Genomic DNA, 23,430 nt, shown 5'->3' with positions numbered 1-23,430 from the left:
AAGCTAAGCTACAGCAACATGGCAAAAGTATTTTCTGTTTTTAGATGTACACGACACATATGGCCGTGTTTGGCGGTGGCGTCCGTGTGTTTTATTCCAGACAGCAGGGGAAAGCTCCGCTGCGTTTGAAGACGTCACCTTGGGCTCTGGTTATCTTCTGACATTTTATAAACAAAATGTCCAATGGATTTTTAAAGAAAATGAATTCATAATGAAAATAATCCGTTTCAGTCCCTAAACCATAGCAGTACTTCTCGTGCTTCAGGCATTGGGGGATAAATAACATAAATTAATAAAAAATAAATGATTAAAACTTGTTTTGCTTTATGTAGAAAAGACATCACTAAATATATGGAATTCATGTCCATTGACATGAATATAGGCATTTATTTTATATACATTTAAAAGTGATCCATCAGAGACAAGAGCATCTCTGAGCAAAAGAGTCCCTCATGAAGTACAAGCTACACGCTCCAGTCATGTAACTAGTGGCACACCAGCTACAATGGCAGTGGATCATCTACACTCACCTAAAGGATTATTAGGAACACCTGTTAAATTTCTCGTTAATGCAATTGTCTAATCAACCAATCACATGGCAGCTGCTTCAATGCATTTAGGGGTGTGGTCCAGGTCTAGACAATCTCCTGAACTCCAAACTGAATGTCAGAATGGGAAAGAAAGGTGATCTAAGCAACTTTGAGCGTGGCATGCTTGTTGGTGCCAGACGGGCTGGTCTGAGTATTTCATAATCTGCTCAGTTACTGGGATTTTCACGCACGTAACGCACAAATGTTGCCTGGTCTGATGAGTCTCGATTTCTGTTGAGACATTCAGATGGTAGAGTCAGAATTTGCCGTAAACAGAATGAGAACATGGATCTGTCATGCCTTGTTACCACTGGGCAGGCTGGTGGTGGTGTAATGGTGTGGGGGATCCTAAAGAATGCTTCCAGCACCTTGTTGAATCAATACCACAAAGAATTAAGGCAGTTCTGAAGGCGAAAGGGGGATCAAACACGGTATTAGTAGGGTGTTCCTAACAATCCTTTAGGTGAGTGTATAGGAGCAGTTCAAAGTCAAATATATTAAAAAAATATACAGTTTGTTATACTCATAGACAGGATTCTGTGAAAAGTGATCATACTCTGTTCACGTTAAAAGTCGTCTACCAGGAATGCAGCAAAAAAAAGAATGCAGTAAAAGTGGAGTTGGTAACTTGGGCAGTGGTGGCCTAAAGGTTAGAGAAGCGAGCAAGTGAACAGACTGGTTGTACTGGGCAGCTTCCAGGTATTTATGTAACTGTGTGATCAGGGCTTTCCTGCAAAAGAGAGGCTTCCTCTCAGCAAATCTTCCCTAAAAAAACAAAGGTGAAAAACCCCTTTATTCCTACCCTGCATAAGTCAGGCTGCTTTTTTTCCCCAGCAGGGCTGCTTGTTCTAAACGCAGCCTGAGAGGCTGTGATGTTAACTGCAGCACCTGAGGGGTTTAACTAGTCTCAAAACCCGTGCACGTAATACCAGGCTCGTACACGTGATACGAGCGCACGGAACAGTATCCACGAGCAGAGAACTATCCTTACGAGGGAGCAGTTCTGCTCCACGTGCACAAATGCAGTTCGGCAAACACTGGGCTTTGACAAGTGCAGTCTAAACACCCACAGTTTCTGGCTAGGAACAGGAACAGCAACCCCTACAATACCCTTAACACAAGTAAACCGTGTAGTGGCATATATGGTCCATGTAGTTTACAATTGTAACAAAGCTGTCAGCCATTAACATTACTCTCTTTTTTACGTGCGAGTGAACTGTCAAGTCAATGTTTTTTCATTTTACTTCGTTTTGAGCTCTACAAAATGATGGTAGGCTTAATCATCAACAACAAATGGTTGTTCTCTCAGGCCACTGCCTGGCTGCGATCAAACTGCGTGAGTGATCAAACCAAACAGCCAATCAAAAAGGTCCTGGTAAGTATTCAAAGTGACCAATCAAAAGGAGCAGAGACATCAGCCATCCCCGCCTCCAAAGTCTCCCTGGTTTTTATTTATGTGCGCAAGTTTTGAGACTAATTAAACCCCATACTTCGGTCATGTGTACGGCCAGGTATCAATTAGCTTCCCACTCACAAGGTCCCGCTTCGATTTGGTATCAATTAGGTTGGGGAAATTTCAGTTAAAAACACCAAATTTTGCTTGGATATAAAAGAGATTCTCAGAGATGCAATCCTCAAATATTTTATAATGCACCAGATTAATGTTTACATTAGGAATTAAACCCCAAAAAGTGCTTTTAACGTCACAGGACTAACATGACAGATACATCCATGGTGAAAAAGCATATATTAAAAGATCGAATTTGGGGATTTTATTAATCGATATCAGATCTTAATTGGAGAATGGATCATTTTAACTCAGTCGCATGCTGCTGCAAAAGGTCAAGAATGAATGTCCGTGCCTGAATGTGCTGATGTTGAGTGATGGATGAATCCACTTTGATTCCACAGCAGGGATCGTGTCATGCCGTCACCGTGGCTGCAGCGTCTTCACGTCCACTCTGAGGCGTGCGCTCAGGACCAGGTCTCACTCTGGAATCGGCCTGTCCTCTCCATGGCGGCCAGCATCTGCTCGGCGTCCTCGGCCGACATGCCCCCCTGCTGCTGGAACACCTCTTTCAGAGCGTCACACACACCGGTTGGCATTTCTTTAGCATTACTGCATGGAAGGAAGAAAAAAAAACAAACAAGGATAACACTGTATATTTACAGCCACTCAGTGTTTCACCTGTTCCTATTTAACACAGCAAACAGGGGACTTCTAGATTTTACGCCCATTAATCAACATGAGCTCAACATGTAAATGTGCAAGATTTAGCCATGCAGGCTAATTTTCATTTGCAGTCCCTAGCAGGTTGATGGCTTAAAACAATAGATACGCTACAACAATACAACACATGAGCATAAAACAAGGAGACAATTGTGAAAATTGTGAAACTATCCTGAATACCCAGATGTGAAGAAAGGAGACGTTTACTTTTGGTGCCTTGGACTCACCCAGCGATGTAAAAGCAGGCACTTCTATTGGCAATCAGGTCCCACATGAGCTCAGCGTTGTCCCTCACGCGGTGCTGCACGTACACTTTCTCCTCCTGAAAGACACCAACCTTTCATAATTCAGCCACAAGTTGAAATGCTTAGCATCTTCTCCGATAGCAACGCTAATTTCTCTTCTGAAATTTCCATTCCGGGACGGAATGTCTGTTAATGTGTAGTTGTTAACTGTCCATTTTGATGAAACGCAAACACGCAAAAACAACGAGCTGCAGCCGTGGTAGTGCAACCAAACAAACTGGATTAACAGAGATAGATCCATTCTACCTGACCTAAAAAAAAAAAAGAAGAACTGGTCAGTTGCATGACCTGGGGCCCCATTTAGAAAACTGTGTGGCGAATTTGCGTCAGAAGTGGCGTACGGACGAAAACATTGGATGTGAGTACGCACAGAAATATTCTGGTTTATAAAACCGTGCGCACAAACGTCCTACGCCGGTTTCCCTTCATGAACCACATTCGCTAACACTTTATGTGAATGTATCTACATAAGAGTTGTTGAAGAAGTCAAATACCCTAACCATAACTTGTCATGACAAAAACCGAATGACACTAAAAGAAGCGTTACGTCATAAACGTTTGTGACTTGTTTATAATGTTTATGACACGTTCATGACAGTGTCATGTCACTCTTACGTAGATACCTTCAAGTAAAGTGTAACCCCACATTCGACTCTAAATGTGGCACCACTTCATCTCACGCCCATAGTTTCCCTGAAACAGTCAGTGAAACGCCTCAGAGGTCGGACTGTGGCCCAAAGTAAGAAGAAATTACGCGCTACTCTGAGAAAGTGTTTATGCCATGGGACACCGGAGATGACCCCTGTTGAAGTGGGACTGGCACGGCGTGGTTTCTCCGAGTGCTCCTCTCTGTAACGCTGGGTCCAAAACAGCTCAGAGATCCAACAGGACAGCTCCACTAAGTAGGAACCGGCTCTGAGGCCACTCTTCCCCGTTTGCCAGCAAGTCTTCTTGCTGTCGGTCTCCATCTTCCAACAACTAATGTTCACCTTTATTTTTTTTTATGTTCACAAATTCAGAATAAAAAATTCAATACACCAAATTCCGTGCTAGATATTCAATGGCTTTTTAAGTTCAAAATCTGACGAAACAGATTTAATTCCGTACATGGGCATTATCAGTCATGTTCTCATTACATGTCATACAGCACTCTAGTTGCTTACTCGCAAAAAAGTTGAGACACAGCCGGTGAAGTGATCCCGACTGGCTAATGCCGCCATGCTAACCCTGCTAACTGCTAACGTTAGCAGAGGACCGGGGAAGTGGTCTGTCTTATTGACGTCTCATTAAATCAGTCATACACACAGTACTGTCTAGAGCTGTCAATCTTCCTCTATAATACCATTCAAATTCCATTTGATATTTCTTTTAATATTCAAATATTTAATGCTCAAATGCAGCCTGTTAAATAATATGTACTACACTACTTAGTAGTGTACTAGGCTTATGCATTGTCAATGCCACTACAAAAAGTGTGGTTGTTGTTACACGTTCTGTCCACTAGAGGGACTTCTAACATCAGCCTGGCCTTGAGGGGACCTGTCACTACTATTTTAGTGATTTATAGCAACCTGTTTCTTGCAGACTGTCACGTTACTGAGAATACAGCTGTTAGAAGGTAATATATGAATTATGGCTCGGTGGATGTCGATTATAAAGTCATGTTAAAACTATTTCTTGTCCTTCTTATGATTTCCAGCCGCAGCCTGTCACTCCCCCTTGTACTAACTTTACTCGGTACGTAACGTTAGCTCCGTAATGTTGTACTAACTTTACTCGGTACGTAACGTTAGCTCCGTAATGTTGTACTAACTTTACTCGGTACGTAACATTAGCTTAGACCTCACAATGCCTTGTTTTTCTCACTTCCGCTAAGTTATTGTTCATAAGACGTGACATGAGTGACACATGCGGGTAGGCCAAGGCGAGAAGAGGGAGATTAGCTAACGTTAGCCAACATATTTATAAAAAAAAGTCACATTTGAATAGTAATTTCAGCAGTCAGCCCTAGTACTGTCCACCTTCTATCTGTTGACATGTTGCTAAAATACCGCATAATGTTGTACTCAATGGGTATGGCTAACAACCCCCCCCCCCCCCCCCCCTAAATATAATGGTTTTACGACTTATTACTGGCACGCACTCAACTTCGGTGTGACGTTATTCCTAGTTCCCACCTCTGACCTCTAAAGGTAAATGGAACGCAGGATAAGCACGCACAAGCGCACCCACATGCCAGGATTTTTAAATGAAATAAAATAAACGTATGACATTATAACTAAAGTTCAAAGTTCATTGGTATGTCTTGTGTTGCTTTAAAGCTAGTCTATATCCTTGACGTTCCACTTCCGGGATTGCTCCGGTGCCGCAAGAAATTCCGCCGGATGCGTGTATTTTCGCCGATGTCCCGTTACCTTCCTCTTTCTTTGTGTTGGAATTTTAAAACTCTGGGTGGATTTGTGAGGACTATGGTTGACTGCTCCTCAGATCTCTGCAGGGTAAATCCAGACAGCTAGCTGGACTATCATGACGATTGTGATTGGTTTAAAGAAAGGCCAATAAACCAGAGCAGGTTTTTCTACCATCCCGAATGCTGTGTGGACTCGCCAGACCCTCCTCCGCAGCGCTGTGGAGGAAGGTCTGGCAAAGCGAGACTACTTTAAAAGTTAATTAGTTCACTTTTCCAAGGAAGAATAAAGTGCCTGGTTGACTTTCTGTGATTTGCTGTGATCATTAACGTGAATATTAAGCGAGTGTGTGTGACCTGGTCTCGTGAGAAGGCAGTGAAGAGGTTAAGGCGTCCGGTCTTCATCATCTCCTCCCACTCTGTCCTGAGGTAGAAGTCTTTCCGCTCAGAGCGACAGCCAAAGAACAGGACGTTGGCTAAACAGCAGGAAGACAAGGAGGAGGTGTGTCATGTCAGAGCTGTGAAATTATGTAAAGTGAGGTCATTTATTCAGAGAATAGAGTCGAAGTCACGCCCTTCTACTTCCAGTCCATGGGACTAATAACTTATTTTTGTATCCTGTTTGAATTGAGCCGTGGATTACAACATTATGATGTTTGTCAATAAAAGATCATCTTTCAACCGAAGAAAGTCTCAGTTACCTGTAGGATTGTCATATGACCACTTAGTTTTGTGTGAAACCGCTCAGTGAACTGCATCTCTCGTTTCGCACAATTTACGTCACCTAGCTTGAAGTTTCAACTTGCTCGCTAGCTAGCTAGCTTAGCTCTGTTCCACAACACATGTAACGCTATCTTACCTGATGTGTTTGATCCAGTGAAGTGTTTTCAGCAGATAAGCAAAAGAACAAGCGAGATCCGCTGCTCATTTGAGTAACGTTACACCCCCGGTACGATTCAGACAGACATCGTAGCTTCAGCGAGACGTCATCCATGCGACTTTGAAGTGTGTAGTCTTTCTAATTACGTCTTATACTTCAACAGTTTGACAATAAACTGAGACTTTCTTGACTTGCGAAATTATCTATTAAACTGATGAACATTATATGTGTAATTCATGGCTCTATTCAAACAAGATCAAAACATTAATTTGTCTTTCCCCATTCACTACCGGTCATATTTTTTCCGAGTTAAGGTCCCATGGCGGTCCACCGCAAGGGGAGGGACTTCGCCGCTCTGAGAGACAAAGTCGGAGAGGTAAAGATCTCACCGTTTTTCCCCTCAGCGATCCTCTCTTGTAAAGCCGACCTGAAGGGTGCCACTCCTGTTCCAGGTCCAACCATTATCACAGGGGTGTCCTTCTCTTTAGGGAACCTCATAGTTCCCTTCTTCACCCACAGAGGCACATACACCTCCCCTGTAACACCATTTAATACGACACAAAAAATAGTGACATGGCTTTAAATTACTTTTTTTTTTTTACAAGTTACGTGATATTATTTTTGTAGGACTTGGTGAGGATTACAGGATTTAATTAGGACTAGGCCTGCGCGATTAATCGTTATAAAATCGCGATCTCGATTCACCCTGTTCACGATTGAATTTTTAAATAACTATTAATGACTTTGATTCTCATTTAATTTTACGAGCTGACTGCATCACAAATGCTACTACTTTCTTCTGTGAGTTTTAAACATAGACTGTATAAAATACAATAAACGCTCTCCCTTCTCTTCATTGAAGCCTCTGTGTTTACAGGCTCGTGGTGATGCGCAGTGTGCTATAGGTGCCAAAAATAATCTATGTTTGGTACCGCCAATTTGTTTTGTTATGGTTCATGTGTGCAATAAACATTACACTTCGTGAGAAAAAAAAATCGTGGCAGAGAATTGTGATATCAATTCTAAGCTAAAAAATCGTGATTCATATTTTCCCCCGAATCGTGCAGGCCTAATTAGGACATGTCTGCTTTCAAAAAAAATATATTTCTATTAATATCATCAGCATTTCTTTGAAACATGGCTTATATTAGAGATGGGTCTCTATCACTAATTTCCCCTTCTTTTAGAATATATTTGATCATATTTTGTGTCTCCATGTTTTCTGATCTTGTTGATGCTGTTTATCGTCTCCTGGCCAGTTGAGTGCTTGTGTTTAGTTGCAGTGATGTTTCCTGTTTACTGTACGGGACTCTCAAACCGCCTCAGAACGAACAGACAAGTCTGATCGCCGGTTACACGATTGGCCACCGCAGCGTAACGTTTGGTTGCCACAGGCAGGTGCGTTTCTTTAGCAACCTGACATGGGCACTGCGACAGCCCCAAACCACAGAAAATGCAGAATATCCACGTTATGTTCTTCTCTACAAATTAAATGTCGGACTGACTGACTGATTTTTCTTTTTTTTTTAACATGGACCCTATTTTCCCATGCATTGGTGTCTGATCTTGAAATTGGTCCAGTATTGAGCGAGAACGCTGTAACCGGCAGCCGCCAAACGGCAGACTCCGATTATTATTCTAAGTGTCTGACAACATTATGGAAAGGATCCCCACAGAGATAGACCTTTTTGTTAAAGAGTTTTTGTTTAACCAGACTCCATTAAAAAAAAACTAAAAAAAAAAAACTTTTAGTGTCCATAGAGCCGGCATATTTTCACATATAAATGGGTGAATTAAGGGTTTATTTCACCCAAATCAGAGTGGTCTGGTGGGTTTGGTGATGGTGATTTCGGGGCCGTTTCATGTTAAACAAAAAGGATCTGACTCTTTAACTAAAAGGTCTATCTCTGTAGGGATCATTTCCATAATGTTGTCAGACACTTAGAATAATAATCTGAAAGTGTCAGTGGCAAAACGATGTAAATTGAAGGCACGCAATTGCCCAAAAACTTACATCGTAGCTTGTTATTTATTACTGGAATGATTTCAAAGATTGTTGTTACCATCTGTTTTAATCTTGTGGTCTGAATCTTAATTAAGAACAGATATGTTTTCATCAGCACTTTCCTTCCTGTTTAATCGTCTATCATGAATCACTGTTGTGTCGAGACACTCCCCTATGTGGTTATTCTGTTTTGTTTGTCATATTGCTTTTTTTGTTAAGTATCTGTTTTCAGTTTATGAATTGTACGCATGTATGTATGTATGTATGTGTGTGTGTGTGTGTGTGTGTGTGTGTATACTGCTATTAATATGTGTTTAAGGGAGAGAGCTATGGAGGATATTCTTAGTCATAATTAAAATTAAAAGTCCAAAGGGAAAATGAAAAGAGATCAAAATAAAAATATAACATATAACAATATATAACACTACTAGGAACAATCAGGGCATGATTAAAAAAGGGGGGTTAGATGGTATTGATGCTGTGCTTTGTACACTGGCAAATGTGACAAACTGTTGGCCTCCTAGCCCACTGGTAATCAGGACACCTCCTCCATCTCCTTCTTTACTGTATGTTTATGTTTTTTCATGTATTGTATGCCTTGCTGTCAAACCAATTGCAATTCAGGGACGAAAATAAAGCTGGAAAATTGAACCCCCTTAACATTCTTGTTGTAATTATGTATATTTGAAGTTTGTACCAAAAAGAAAACAAAGTGAGGGGAAATTGGTCAATGCCACGAATTCTCTTAAATCACTTATAAAGGTGCTGGTCATATAATAGGAATATCATGAAAAAGTTGATTTATGTCAGTAATTCCATTCAAAAACTGAAATTTGTATAATATATATATATATATATATATATATTTTCATTCATCACACACTGAGTGATATATTTCAAATGTTCATTTCTTTTAATTGTGATGATTATAACCACTAATGAAAATCCCAAATTCAGTATCTCAGTAATTAGAATATTACTTAAGACCAATACAAAAAAGGATTTTTAGAAATGTTGGCCAACATGAACATGAAAAGTACTTTTCATGAACATACTTTTCATGAACATGAAAAGTATGAGCATGTACAGCACTCAATACTTAGTTGGGGCTCCTTTTGCCTGAATTACTGCAGTAATGTGGCGTGGCATGGAGTCGATCAGTCTGTGGCACTGCTCAGGTGTTAGGAGAGCCCAGGTTGCTCTGATAGTGGTCTTCAGCTCTTCTGCATTGTTGGGTCTGGCACATCGCATCATCCTCTTCACAATACCCCATAGATTTTCTATAGGGTTAAGGTCAGGCGAGTTTGCTGGCCAATTAAGAACAGGGATACCATGGTCCTTAAACCAGGTACTGGTAGCTTTGGCACTGTGTGCAGGTGCCAAGTCCTGTTGGAAAATGAAATCTGCATATCCATAAAGTTGGTCAGCAGCAGGAAGCATGAAGTGCTCTAAAACTTCCTGGTAGACAGCTGCGTTGACCCTGGACCTCAGAAAACACAGTGGACCAACACCAGCAGATGACATGGCACCCCAAACCATCACTGACTGTGGAAACTTTACACTGGACTTCAAGCAACGTGGATTCTGTGCCTCTCCTCTCTTCCTCCAGACTCTGGGACCTTGATTTCCAAAGGAAATGCAAATTTTACTTTCATCAGAGAACATGACTTTGGACCACTCAGCAGCAGTCCAGTCCTTTTTGTCTTTAGCCCAGGCGAGACGCTTCTGACGCTGTGTCTTGTTCAAGAGTGGCTTGACACAAGGAATGCCACAGCTGAAACCCATGTCTTGCATATGTCTGTGCGTGGTGGTTCTTGAAGCACTGACTCCAGCTGCAGTCCACTCTTTGTGAATCTCCCCAACATTTTTGAATGGGTTTTGTTTCACAATTCTCTCCAGGGTGCAGTTATCCCTATTGCTTGTACACTTTTTTCTACCACATCTTTTCCTTCCCTTCGCCTCTCTATTAATGTGCTTGGACACAGAGCTCTGTGAACAGCCAGCCTCTTTAGCAATGACCTTTTGTGTCTTGCCCTCCTTGTCCAAGGTGTCAATGGTCGTCGTCTTTTGGACAGCTGTCAAGTCAGCAGTCTTCCCCATGATTGTGTAGCCTACAGAACTAGACTGAGAGACCATTTAAAGGCCTTTGCAGGTGTTTTGAGTTAATTATCTGATTAGAGTGTAGCACCAGGTGTCTTCAATATTGAACCTTTTCACAATATTCTAATTTTCTGAGATACTGAGTTTGGGGTTTTCATTAGTTGTCAGTTCTAATCATCAAAAGTAAAAGAAATAAACACTTGAAATATATCAGTCTGTGTGGAATGAAATGACATTATACAAGTTTCACTTTTTGAATGGAATTACTGAAATAAATCAACTTTTTCATGATATTCTAATTATATGACCAGCACCTGTATGCCTGTTCGTACAAGGGGTTCTTGCATAAGGCCATGTTGATACATCTTTTTCAACATGGTGACACATCGATTTCAGCTGCACGCTACTGAGAAAACAGCCCCTGAGAAAATGCTAACAGAGAAAAGGAACACAATGTATGCATGTCTGATATTAACACACAACCTCCAGCCAATCAGAATGAAGTCATGTCTGTGGCTGTGATCTTAGCACTTGTAAAGTGTGGTGAGAGACCTTGTGCCGGGTCCAGGGAGGCTAACCAGGTGGAGCAGAGGCCTCTTCGCGGTTTATACATCTTGGTTTTGTAACTAACCACAGCTACCAGGATCTGAAGCCTGTGTGGGTGAGCCTGTGCAGAGAGAAGGATTTTCTAGAAACACAGCAGGTTTTTCTATAGCGTATAAATAGTTGTCATAAAGGATGAGCTACCTGGAGAGAGGAGGCGATGGAGAATGAGCGGGGCTGGATATCAGGGAACAGATCTAGCAGATAGTCTACTTTGAGTTCTGCTGTAGTGTGGGGGAAATCTGCCAAAACCTGCAGCAGCAAGAGCACAACACAACACAGTCACACGGCAGGTCAAAGGACATGTTAAAAGCCTCTATGTGTAGAATTTGAGGAGGTCTGTCTCCTACTGGAAGCAACAAAAAAGACTGAGGCAGGCAGCAATGCTCTTACTGAGATGAATGTGCTAAAAGCAACACTTTGACTACCTACTTTCAGGATCATTGCCTCATTTTTCTACAAACTAAATGTATGTATGCTATCAAAGTAATTAAAAAGATGTTATAATCACGTGAAATCCTACACACAGGGGCTTTAAAATAAAGTAAAAAAGCTAAATCAAAAAGGCAAGGTTTTAATTGGAATTGTGATATTTTTTCCCTGGGCTAGACTGAACTCCCAGCCCAGCACTGACTCTAACCCTGAGTCATCACCTCCAGCGCGGTGCGTCGGGGGCGGTTGCAGTAGCTGTGCAGCTCGTCCTGGCCTGCCGCTGAGCTCAACTCGATCAGCTTTTCCCGCTCCAGCTCATTGGTGGCAAAGGTAGACAGCAGCTCAAAGAAGGAGCGGCGAGGCACAGCAGCGATGTCTAGGTAGCTCTCCACCAGGTGGCGCACAGTGCAGGGCTGAGGAAGCCTCGCTGGAACTGAGAAGACAGAGGTTCATGGTCATTTCACCATTAGTCTATATCCACCACATTTCGCCGGATGTCCTTCTTTTCGGCTGGATGGCCGTTCCCTTGGGCTTTCTTTGTGTGCGTTTGTTTGTGTTTCTTATGTTCAGAAGATTGGGTCGTCCTGTGACTATCGCGCACAGAAACTTGAGTAAAGATAATAACCTCTTCTGAAGAGTCTAATATTTTTTTAATCCTCCGTGTCCTCCTTGGCTACTAGTGGCGCGCGATCACGGAAGGCTTGTATCGTGTGGATGCGCAGACAGTTTTGTTGTCATTACTTAGATTTCCTCATGGGGACGACAGAAACTATGCACTAGCCTACAGCTTTAAGTTTTCTGTTGCACGACTAAAACAACTTTTGAACATGCACACGTTCCACCAAAACAAGTTCCTTCCCAAGGCTTTTTTGCAGACGGCATCGTGGCTCTGTCCGGCGCTTAGCGCCCATGAAGATTGTGATTGGTTTAAAAAAATGCCAATGAACCAGAGCACGTTTTTCTCCCATCCCGGAATGCCGTGTGGCGTAGCCAGACCCTCCTCCGCAGCGCTGTGGAGGAAGGTCTGGCAAAGTGAGACTATTTCACTATCAAATCTATCAAGGCTGGGCGCCTGCGTAGCTCACCTTGTAGAGCGCGCGCCCATTTATAGAGGTGTACTCCTCGACGCAGTGGACTCCAACCTGCGGCCCTTTGCTGCATGTCATTCCCCCTCTCCCTCCCCGTTCATGTCTTCAGCTGTCCTATACAAATAAATGCCTAAAATGCCCAAAAAATAATCTTAAAAAAAAGACTATATATATATATATCTAGAAACACACTGCACGCAAAAGCACTGCGATTAGCCGTGAAAGAACCTTCTGTATCTGGAATATAGTGTTACATCTAAAGTCAATCGCAGGCTAAGTTGTTTTTTTTTTGTTTTTTTATACAAACAGACAGACAGACAGACAGACAGACAGACAGGCCTACCTGCAGTGTTGTCTGTGGCCCTGAGAGTGAACCTGGCCTCTGGATCTAATCTCAGCAGCTGACAGAATTGCTGTACGTCCTCTGGAAAGTTACATGGACGCATCATCACCACGTCACCAGCAGCAAACCTACACAGCATTACCACAACTAATCACCACTTTCATTTTGCATTGAAGAAGAAAAAAAAAAAAAGTGGACTCCACAATTCATCACAGTACCGCTAGTCTATATCCTTCGCGTTCCACTTCCGGGATTGCTCCGGTGCTGCAGGAATATATAAATATATATATGCATACAATATTTCTTTGTGTTGGAATGTTAAATTCCGGTGGATTTCTGAGGACTATGGTTAACTTCTCCTCAGATCTCTGCAGGGTAAATCCAGACAGCTAGCTAGACTATCTGTCCCATCTGAGTTTTCTCTCGCATGACTATTTTGCAGCGGCTCTGTGCGGAGTTTAGCACCGCCCATGAAGATTCTGATTGGTTTAAAGAAATGCCATTAAACCAGAGCATGTTTTCCCATGCTCCCATCCCCGAACGCTATGTGGACTAGCCAGACCCTCCTTCAGCGTGCTTTGGAGGAGGGTCAGGCAAAGCGAGACTACAGTACTGCAAACCTCCAGTCTGGTTGTTGGCGGTACGGTGGCTACAAACTTGTTGTAGGGACGGCAATAAGCAGTAAACATGAAATTTATGACATGATGGATCAGCGTGAATATTATTATTCATGTCCAAACACTATGCTGGCAGAACCCATAAGAATAATATTGCATATGTGAAAGAGAGATAACAGGAGTGAGTTGCTACCGCGACATAAAATATCTGAACGCCCCGAGGCTTGCGTGAAAATAGACCTGGCGCGTATCTTTAGCGGAGCGGAAAGCCGCTTCTCACACGCTTCTGGTACGCGCCGTGACGCGGCTGGTGGAATATCAAGCATTGACTTGAATGGCCGTGATTGCTCGCGGGGCCGCAGCGCCTCCGGAACGCAGCGCAGACGCACCCGGTGGAAAATAGGGGTAAGGCAGTGTCGTCTTTTAGGAGCCTAGTGGCCTAAAGGCGGCAACAGCTACGATCCGCTCTGTAGTCTATATCGACGCCGGTTCGTTTACGGGATAGCTCCGGTGCCGCCAGAGGTTCTGCCAGATGTCCCTCATTTTCGGCCGGATGTCCCTCACCTTCCGCTTTCTTTGTATTGGCGTTCTAATTTAATTGCCGAATTAACAAGTACATTATGTTTATCTTTTCTTTGAGTAAAATTCTCATCACAAGCTTCCAGAGCTCGCCTACCTACGTGCACATGTTCCACCAAAACAAGTTCCTTCCCGAGCAGAGGCACCGTTGCTGCTTCCGGTGCTTAGCGCCGCCCAAGACGATTGTGATTGGTTTAAAGAAATAAATTGCTGTCAGGTTAATGTAAAGGGGTGTACGTCTGAAAGAGACTCAAGATTACTTACTCAACGTTGGATCCAGTGATATCAAACTCGATGTGCCTCACATCCTGAAAGTGCAACATGTCTGTGACTCTCCTATTGGACACCAGTCTGGCAGGAAAGGGATGGGACTGGGAGGGGACAGTTTGCTCCATGGGAATCCTCAGCCTGTCATCTGTCTTCTCTTTCACATCATCCAGGAAGTGGAAAGTGTACGTTGGCGGGAGCCTGCCCCAAAAAGATCAAGCAAAGCAATTCCAACTGACTTTGAACATCAACAGAATCAACAGTAAACCCAAAGCAGGAGTTAATAGGCTTTTGAAGGACACAAACTTTCAATCAAAATATGCAACCACAGAATGAGATGTGTCAAATCGAGAGCATACTCACGGTTCATCTTCCCTCATTGGAATCACACCGGCCAAAGATGGGTACAGGGCAAACACTTTCTCCCAAAATGATGTGAGCCACGGGTCGACCACAGCGTCTGACCTGGTTCAAACAGATTTTGAGGTAAGCAAAACGCCCACTGTTGGATCCCAACTAGGAACATTGGTTGCATGCCATTCCCCTCTTTCTCCCCACGCTTCCAGACTCGCTCTACTTTGCTGAAAAATGTGGGGGAGGACCTAATATGAATGGGAAGTTTATTCCAGTCTCTGGCCACAACTGAAAAGGCACGATCACCCCTTTGTTTTCATCCGAGACTGTGGAAGAGCTAAAAGGAACTGATTAAACGATCTAAGGGTCCTGGAGGAGTGATGTAGGGTAAGGAGATCAATATATAAAGGGGCCAGTCCATGTAATGCCTTAAAAACAAGTAACATTACTTTAAAATTGATTCTATATTTGACTGGTAACCAGTGAAGAGAAGCCAATATTGGGGAAATATGGTCCCTCCTTCTGGTACCAGTCAACAATCTAGCAGCCGGATTCTGTACAAGCTGCAGGCGTGACAAAGATGATTGACAAATCCCAGAATATAAGGAATTGCATTAGTCAATACGAGACGAAATAAGAGCATGAATAACAGTCTCCAAGTCCTTACGAGAGAAGAAAGGATTTTATGTTAGCTATAGTCCTCAGATGAAAAAAAAAAAGCTAGATTTGACATCCAAACTAATTTGTTTGTCAAATTTTAATGCTGGGTCAAAGATGACACAGCAAAAGGGCGCATACTTAAAGTAACACGCCGTTTTATTGGGACTTTAGCTTATTCACCGTATCCCCCAGAGTTAGATAAGTCCATACATACCCTTCTTTCCGTACATGTTGTAACTCTGTCCAACGGCTCCACCGGTAGCTTAGCCTAGCACGGATCCTGAGGCGAAGCACTGCTACTTCTGCTACTTGGGCGGAGTGATATGCTTGCAGCACCTGAGAAGCCCCGAGCAGAAGTAGCAGTGCTTCGCCTTTCTGAGAATATAGTTCCCAGTTTATAGACGGTTAGAAGATGGCTGTGTCTCATGTGACCTTGTTATTTTTACACGCTGTGACTATACAAATCACAACATGTAAATAGGAAAATGTTGGCGTTATTTTGTCACTTATTCGGAGCAGTAGGCTAGCAGTAGGTTGGAACCGGTTACCTTCAGGAGCCGTGCTAGGCTAAGCTACCGGTGGAGCCATCAGACAGAGTTACGACACGCACGGAGATGAGAAGGATATGAATGGACTTATCTAACTCTGGGGGTTACGGTGAATAAGCTAAAGTCCCAATAAGTCGGCGTGCTCCTTTAAAACAACAGTCATGTCAAAATCCCCTCTCTCCTGCTCTGAGGTTTTGGTAATGTTTTAATTCACAATTTTTTTTGCCATATCTTACACTTTCCCCCAGTCAACACTTAACAAGCCCCTCAGCGACATTAAGGGCAAAAAAGTTTTTTTTTAAGTGAAACGTTCAGATGTCTTAAGTTTGAATTGCCTTTTATTTGTGATCGATATTGTCAAAGACAAAGCAATTGGAAGTGATTAATAAATGAAAACAGTATTTGTGTTTATTGCTCTTGGGGGGGGGGGGGATTTGTTGGGTCTTTGTAAATTAAAGAGTGTGGTCTAGACCTACTCTATCTGTAAAGTGTCTTGAGATAACTCTTGTTACGATGTAATACTATAAATGAAGTTGATTTGAATTCTTACCCCAGGTCATGCTGGTCATCTGCCAGCCCGACAGGCAGCAGCATACCGGCACCCAGCTGCAGAAGACGCTTGTGAAGCTTCTTAGCCACAAAATTGAACCTACGGGGGAAAGTGGTTGATAATTATTGGTTTATTAAGGCCATGAGTCATCCTGAATGTGTACCGCGAGGGCCGTAAACCGGAAAAAGCACTGACTTAGGATAGGAGGAGTCCCCCAGGCCCATTATGGCACAGTCCAAGCGACCCAGAGAGCCAACAGGCAAAGACTTCCTAAAGATAAACCTCCAGAAGTTCTTTGAAGAAAGTAGAGATGGGCAGAAAAACATAAGTGAACAGGGTCAGACATATACAAAATGTATGGGTTATCTTATTTCAACAATTTGTCTGTATTTTCTGGTATAAAATAAGAAAACCTGTACATGCTATAACTATTGATGTGAGATATTTTAAACTGCAAACACTCTAGTCAATATTCAAGCACATCCATATTCACTGTATGGTTTTTCACACTGATTATGGGAACAGTTAAAGGGACAGGTCACCACAAAACTGAATTATACTATTCTTCCTCTTTACTGCATGTCTGTTTGTTATCTTTTATTCTGTTTTATTACCTTCATATTGTCTGGAGGGTCTCCTTGGCCAGTGGTGGCGCACACAAAAACAACCAGAGACTCGGAGATCAAGTTGGCCTGTTTGATGAGAGGAAACGCACACGAGGGTTTCATGGGATTTATGTAGGCTTTAACACACCCCTAACTAATGTCCCCCACCACTGCAAGGAACGGAGTTCAATCCCTGTGTTATGGAAAAACTCAGGTGCAGGACTCTGGATACGTGAAGAAAGTCTGAGTTTGAGTTCAGTTTATTTATGGAAGGGGACAGCGCAAATTAATAAAACACATGATTTCCCATGGGTTAAATAAGCCAGAATTAGCCAAAAGGCTATTTTTAAGGCTATAACACATGAACCCTAACCCTAACTTGTCATGACAAAAACCGAATGACACTTACTAAAAGAAGCGTGATGTCATAAATGTTTATGACTTGTTTATAATGTTTATGACACGTTCGTGACAGTGTCACGCCACTCTTATGTAGATACCTTCAAGTAAAGTGTAACCATTTTGGTAAACGTTGTTGTGGCAGTGATAGAGGCAGGGATGTTTACGGTTTTATTGTTTTTAATGTTGCTGAATATTAATTCATTAACATAAATTATTTTGAATTCATACACATCACCATCACACCCCCCACCCCCACCCAACAATGGTGTCATCAGCCATCGTGGTGTGTCACTGTAGACATCATCATGTGCGGTAGACATCATCCCAAACCTTGCTTACCACGACGTAGCTGTCCAGAGGCAGCACCTGAACCTGCAGGTGCCTTCTCCGCGCCTGCCGCCCAATCCTCTGGGCCGTGTCCTGGGCCGTACCAGTTTGGCTCCCATACAGGACCAGCAGAGTGGGCTTGGACATTATGACTGGGAGAAACAAAGTCACAATATCATCTGTTATTTTAGAAGTAAGTAAAATTTATTTCTAGAGCACATTTAAAGTGCTCATATTATGCTCATTTTCAGGTTCATAATTGTATTTAGAGGTTGTACCAGAATATGTTTACATGGTTTAATTTTCAAAAAACACCATATTTTTGTTGTACTGCACATTGCTGCAGCTCCTCTTTTCACCCTGTGTGTTGAGCTCTCCGTTTAAGCTACAGAGTAAGGCATCTCACTTCTGTTCCATCTTTGTTGGGAGTCGCACATGCGCAGTAGCTAGGTAAGGACTACTAGCCAGTCAGAAGCAGAGTATGAGGGCGTGCCCTGACAGTACCTAGGTAAGGACTACTAGCCAGTCAGAAGCAGAGTATGAGGGCGTGCCCTGACAGTACCTAGGTAAGGACTACTAGCCAGTCAGAAGCAGAGTATGAGGGCGTGCCATGCTAGCAGCTAGGCGAGCATTATAACGTGTGTTCCAAAGTGACCACGTTTGTCTCTGAAGTAAAGGCTGGACTACAATAGAGCTGTTTGGAGCATTTTGTGAACAGTGTTTTCTGTTGGAGATGGTAAGTCCCTTTGGGGTGGACTTTGGTCTTTTTCACTTTGGAAACCTATAACATGCACAAAAAAGATATAGAACACAATAAAGGAAAGGGAAAAAGCCAAAAAGCATAATATGAGCACTTTAAACACAGTGTAAGCTGTAAGTAAGTGCTGTACAAAGAAGCACCAAGGTGCTGTATAAAAACAAAAAACATTGAAATGTAAAAATAAAAAGTAGAGACAAAACTACTAAGCTTCCCAACAACAACATGCAGCAATTTAAAAATACAGAAATATAGACATGAGCAATTTGTGTGTTAAAAAGGCCAGAGATTAAAAATGTGTCTTTAGCCTAGATTTAAAGTGCTCATATTATGCTTTTTGACTTTTTCCTTTATTGTGTTATATATCCTTTTTGTGCATGTTATAGGTTTACAAAAGGGAAAAAGCCCAAAGTCCACCCCAAAGGGACTTACCATCTCCAACAGAAAACACTGTTCACAAACTGCTCCAAACAGCTCTATTGTAGTCCAGCCTTTACTTCAGAGACAAACGTGGTCACTTTGGAACACACGTTATAATGCTCGCCTAGCTGCTAACGTGGCACGCCCTCATACTCTGCTTCTGACTGGCTAGTAGTCCTTACCTAGCTACTGCACATGTGCAACTCCCAACAAAGATGGAACAGAAGTGAGATGTCTCACTCTGTAGCTAAAACAGAGAGCTCAACACACAGGGTGAAAAGAGGAGCTGCAGCAATGTGCAGTACAACAAATATATGGTGTTTTTTTAAATTAAACCATGTAAACCTATTCTGATATACCAAACACTAATGTCCTTACTTTTTGTGCTAAGTTTAGTAATAAGGCACAACAAATAACAGCATATGGCGCAATTGTTGTTGGAACTAACGGTGCTGTTTGATAGGATTTGTATGGTCATTATACTATTATATTTTTATTATTGTAATATTGTCATATCATTGTGACCATGTGTTTCTTTGCATGTGGTCGTCATGTGTAATGTGCACGTCTAATGAGATCATGTTAACCTTCTACCAGTGTAGTGTTCATATAGGGAACCTGGTGCGATCAATCTATTTTTAATATGCGTAATTTAAGCATATTCATTTATTTTATTGTTGTGACATATGTTTTTTTTAAGTACCTTTAATCAAAGATGTCCTCTTCGAAATATAACCTTGGCCAGTAGCTAAATATGTCCATTACTTAACGTTACAGAAAACATCACAATTACATTAATAAGACTAAGTCTTATAATGCAGTTTCCTACCTCGATAATCACGACGTTAAGGTACTCCAGAGACGGTTTAGAACCTAGAACCGGATAACTAGCTAGCTAGTCTTGTAACGTTACTGGACATCACTGTGTTGCTAGCTGCTAGCAGGCTAGTTAGCTGGCCAAAACATATGGTCAATTATTTTTGTTCGTGTTTATTTTTCTTTTCTATTAATCACTTATATCACCAAATACCAACTGAACAAGACACGTACCGCTGCTATCTTCGCCAACAATAGCCTTGAACGCTAAAAAAAGTAAGGCAAACTCATTCTAAACATCAACGCTACACTTTACGGCAAGCCAGTTTCACGTTGTGATTGGCTAGTGTTCGTGCGTTAATGCTACATTCAAAGCCGCACAAGGAAAATCAGAGATTCTAAACTTCTACTTAACACCCTCTATAGGAAAAAAATGCGGTAGATCATGAACAATTTTCATTTGAAGCGTAGTGCAGTGAGTACTGCAGCCCACTAGTCATTTTCAGGGTCCAAAAGCATAGATATAAAAAAGACTGTTTTATTGGACTAAATTGCTTAACTGTATTTAAAGTAGTTAAACTAGCGCCACCAAGACAAGCAACCAGGGCTTAATTTGAGCCAGAACATATCCATAAATTAACAAATGCGTGGTGGTTGACAACGTATAGGCTATGCAATGCATCACGATGTCTTCTTACCTTGCACATCAAAAGTGTTGGCCTTCCGACGAAAATAATTTTTTTCAATCCTGAAGTATCCCTCTGGATGTACTCACCACTTGATAAGTATCGGAGAATACCTTTGTATATGTCTTTATCCATGATAAATGTGTGTATGTATGTCCTATAAATGTGTGTATGTACAGTTGTGTTCAAAACAATAGCAGTCCAACATCACTAACCTCATAAATAATTTTAGTAGCAGTGATATTTCTACATGGCAAATAATTTACTAGTAAGTGTTGTAGAGTCATAGAAAACCAACAGTCATGACATGATGCTGCTCATTCTGTGTAATTGAATCTGTAATTGAAAGGGGCATGTTCAAAATAATAGTGTTGTGTTCAATTAGTGAGGTGATTGATTCTGTGAAGAAACAGGTGTCAGTTATGGCCCATATTTAAGGAAGGAAGCAAATGTTGTGCATGCTGTTATAGTACATTTCACACTGAAATACTCAACAAAATGGGTCGTTCCAGACATTTCTCTGAGGAACAGCAGACTTTGATTAAAAAGTTGTTTGGAGAGGGGAAACAAAGAAGTGCAGAAAAGTATAGGCTGCTCAGCCAAAATCATTTCAAATGCCTTGAAATGGCATCCAAAGCCTGAACAACGTGGGGGAAAAAAAACGGTCAACTACCATTCGAATGGGTCGAAGAATAGCCAAAATGGTAAAGGCTCAACCAATGATCAGCTCCAGGAAAATCAAAGAAGACTTAAAGTTACCTGTGACTACTGTTACGATCAGAAGAAGGCTATGTGAAGCTAAGCTATCAGCTAGAAGCCCCCGCAAAGTCCCATTGCTGAAAAAAAACACATGTACTGGATAGGTTGAAATTTGCCAAAGGACACTGACTGGCCAAAGGAGAAATGGAGCAACATTCTGTGGACTGACGAGCTAAATCTTTTTTGGGGTCTAGGGGCCGCAGACAGTTTGTCCGACGACCCCCGTGCACTGAATTCAAGCCACAGTACACTGAAGACAGTAAAGCATGGTGGTGCAAAAATCATGTTATGGGGGTGTTTCTCATACTGTGGTGTTGGGCCTATTTATCACATACCAGAGATCATGGATCAGTTTCATGACATCAAAATACTTGAAGGTCATGTTGCCTTATGCTGAAGAGGAAATGCCTTTGAAATGGGTCTTTCAACAAGACAATGACCCAAAACACACCAGTAAGCGAGCAAAGTCTTGGTTCCAGATTAACGAGATTGTTATAGAGTGGCCAGCCCAATCCCCAGACCTCAATCCCATAGAAAACTTGTGGGGTGACATCAAAAATGCTGTTTGAGGCAAAACCCAGTAATGCAGAGGAATTGTGGAATGTAGTTCAATCGTCCTGGGCTGGAACACCTGTTCACAGGTGCCAGAAGTTGGTCGACTCAGTGCAACACAGATGTGAAGCAGTTCTCAGAAATAATGGGTATGCAACTAAATATTAGTGCAGTGGTTCGAAGTAAAGCAAACCCTTGAGACATTTTTCAGTTTATACAGTAAGTGTTTGATTTTGTAAAGAAAAATGCAAATACTGCTATAACAGCCATTCCTTTTTCTTCACTTTCTGTAAAAGGTATAACAAAAACAATCAATTTTGGTCATGTTTTGATTTGGAATTGAATGTGCAGTGTTCCCAATGCATTGATACTATGGAATTAAAAGCTATTCTAAAGATTGGAGCATTTTTTTTTTTTACCCCTCACACACACACTATTATTCTGAACACAACTGTATGTAATCTAATGTAGGCTATGTCCTATCTGTTTCTCGTGTAAACTCGTGACAAATATTGGGATAGCTATTGTCACTTTTTAAAACATTTTATGTACTCTTGGTTTGGATATTAGAACATGCCCAACATTGCCCTCTAATTTTTCATCACTATGAAAAATTGCCTAAATGAAAAAAAGACTGTTTGTGTAGTGTTCAATGTTATCTCTTGCAAGTCTTTATTCCCCATTGAAGTTCCACAAAAATCTTTCCGATGCGTTTTGAGGTTCATTTTCATGGTAAGAGAGAGGGGGAGGGACGGCACTTCAAGTGACACATGCGCTTGTGCTGGTTGAGATTGCCATTAGTCTCGTTTCACTCAGCTGGAAAAGGCCAAAAACAAAGTTTGCAACTTTCTCAAATACGCTGGCTAGTCGGCTCCCAAACGAGCAAAAATCGTTCGCCAATCAAGAATGGGGAGACCACGGTGGCAGTGGCAGTTCTAGACCATTTCAAATGGAGGGGCCAGGCTGGGGTCGCATGCGATTTCAGGGGAACCAAATATATTAATCAACCCCCCCCATTAGGTTTGAGTTAAAGATGTATGAAAATATTTGCCACAGTTAGGGGGGCCAGAGGCTTAATATAAATGGGGCACTCTTGGCCTCCCCCTAGAACCGCCACTGCACAGTGGACACATTAGTAGTATGCCTACCATTAATGCTGCTAATGCACCTGTCGTTAGCGGGGACGATGACGACCCACACGGGGAAGGAGAAGGAGATGACGACGAGACGACTGATGGGCCCTTTGAGTCAGAGATTGTGCCCTTTGAGTCAGAGATTGTGATGGCGACGAAGCAGGTACCTTTGTTCAGTTTACAGAGAAAAGAAAAAGTTATCCTTGGCTTATAATGGACAGAACTGGACTGGGCTGCCCATTGTAGCCATGCAGTGCATGTTCTGAAATTAAAATAGTAGCATCCTCTGACATTCACAAGATGGCGCTATTGGCCCAGAAAATACAGAGACACAATCCAGCCTCACAACAGGACTACAATATAAAAGACATCCTGCAGTTATAATTACTTTTAGGACTTTTTAGAGCTGACATTG

At 42.1% G+C, this 23,430-nt stretch overlaps 1 protein-coding gene across 3 annotated transcripts; it reads right to left on the bottom strand.

Annotated features, from left to right (window-relative positions):
• Positions 1–2,216: 2,216 nt before the first annotated feature.
• Positions 2,217–20,228, bottom strand: ndor1 (NADPH dependent diflavin oxidoreductase 1). Of its 3 annotated transcripts, none has more exons than XM_078272260.1 (15): positions 20,120–20,228; positions 17,905–18,044; positions 17,173–17,250; positions 16,754–16,851; positions 16,559–16,657; positions 14,810–14,911; positions 14,444–14,647; positions 12,984–13,111; positions 11,774–11,985; positions 11,265–11,372; positions 11,070–11,184; positions 6,802–6,948; positions 5,890–6,008; positions 3,048–3,142; positions 2,217–2,709 (listed from the first exon to the last, which is right to left on the bottom strand). In XM_078272260.1, exons 2-15 carry the CDS (start codon positions 18,037–18,039, stop codon positions 2,565–2,567), a joined length of 1,785 nt encoding a protein of 594 aa, XP_078128386.1. In that variant the 5' UTR covers positions 18,040–18,044; positions 20,120–20,228; the 3' UTR covers positions 2,217–2,564. The 3 variants fall into 3 exon arrangements, with proteins under 3 accessions (XP_078128386.1, XP_078128387.1, XP_078128389.1); XM_078272261.1 differs by lacking the exon at positions 20,120–20,228 and adding an exon at positions 19,899–20,110; XM_078272263.1 differs by lacking the exon at positions 20,120–20,228 and adding an exon at positions 19,773–19,848.
• Between the last annotated feature and the right edge of the window lie 3,202 nt (positions 20,229–23,430).

This window comes from Sander vitreus, chromosome 16 (assembly GCF_031162955.1).
Source record: "Sander vitreus isolate 19-12246 chromosome 16, sanVit1, whole genome shotgun sequence".
Lineage (NCBI taxonomy): Eukaryota > Metazoa > Chordata > Actinopteri > Perciformes > Percidae > Sander > Sander vitreus.
The sequence above is the reverse complement of the archived record's forward strand: the minus strand, read 5'-3'. Positions and strand labels throughout refer to the sequence as shown.

What these genes read in the sequence shown, in the direction of transcription:
- ndor1 (XM_078272260.1), bottom strand. Translation starts at nt 18,039, where the DNA reads ATGTCCAAGCCCACTCTGCTGGTCCTGTATGGGAGCCAAACTGGTACG. An exon ending in ATCACTGGATCCAACGTTGA is followed by an intron (nt 13,112 to 14,443) that starts GTAAGTAATCTT and finishes AATGCTGTGTAG; the next exon opens with GTTTGCTGCTGGTGACGTGG. An exon ending in CCATCGCCTCCTCTCTCCAG is followed by an intron (nt 11,185 to 11,264) that starts GTAGCTCATCCT and finishes CTCTCTGCACAG; the next exon opens with GCTCACCCACACAGGCTTCA.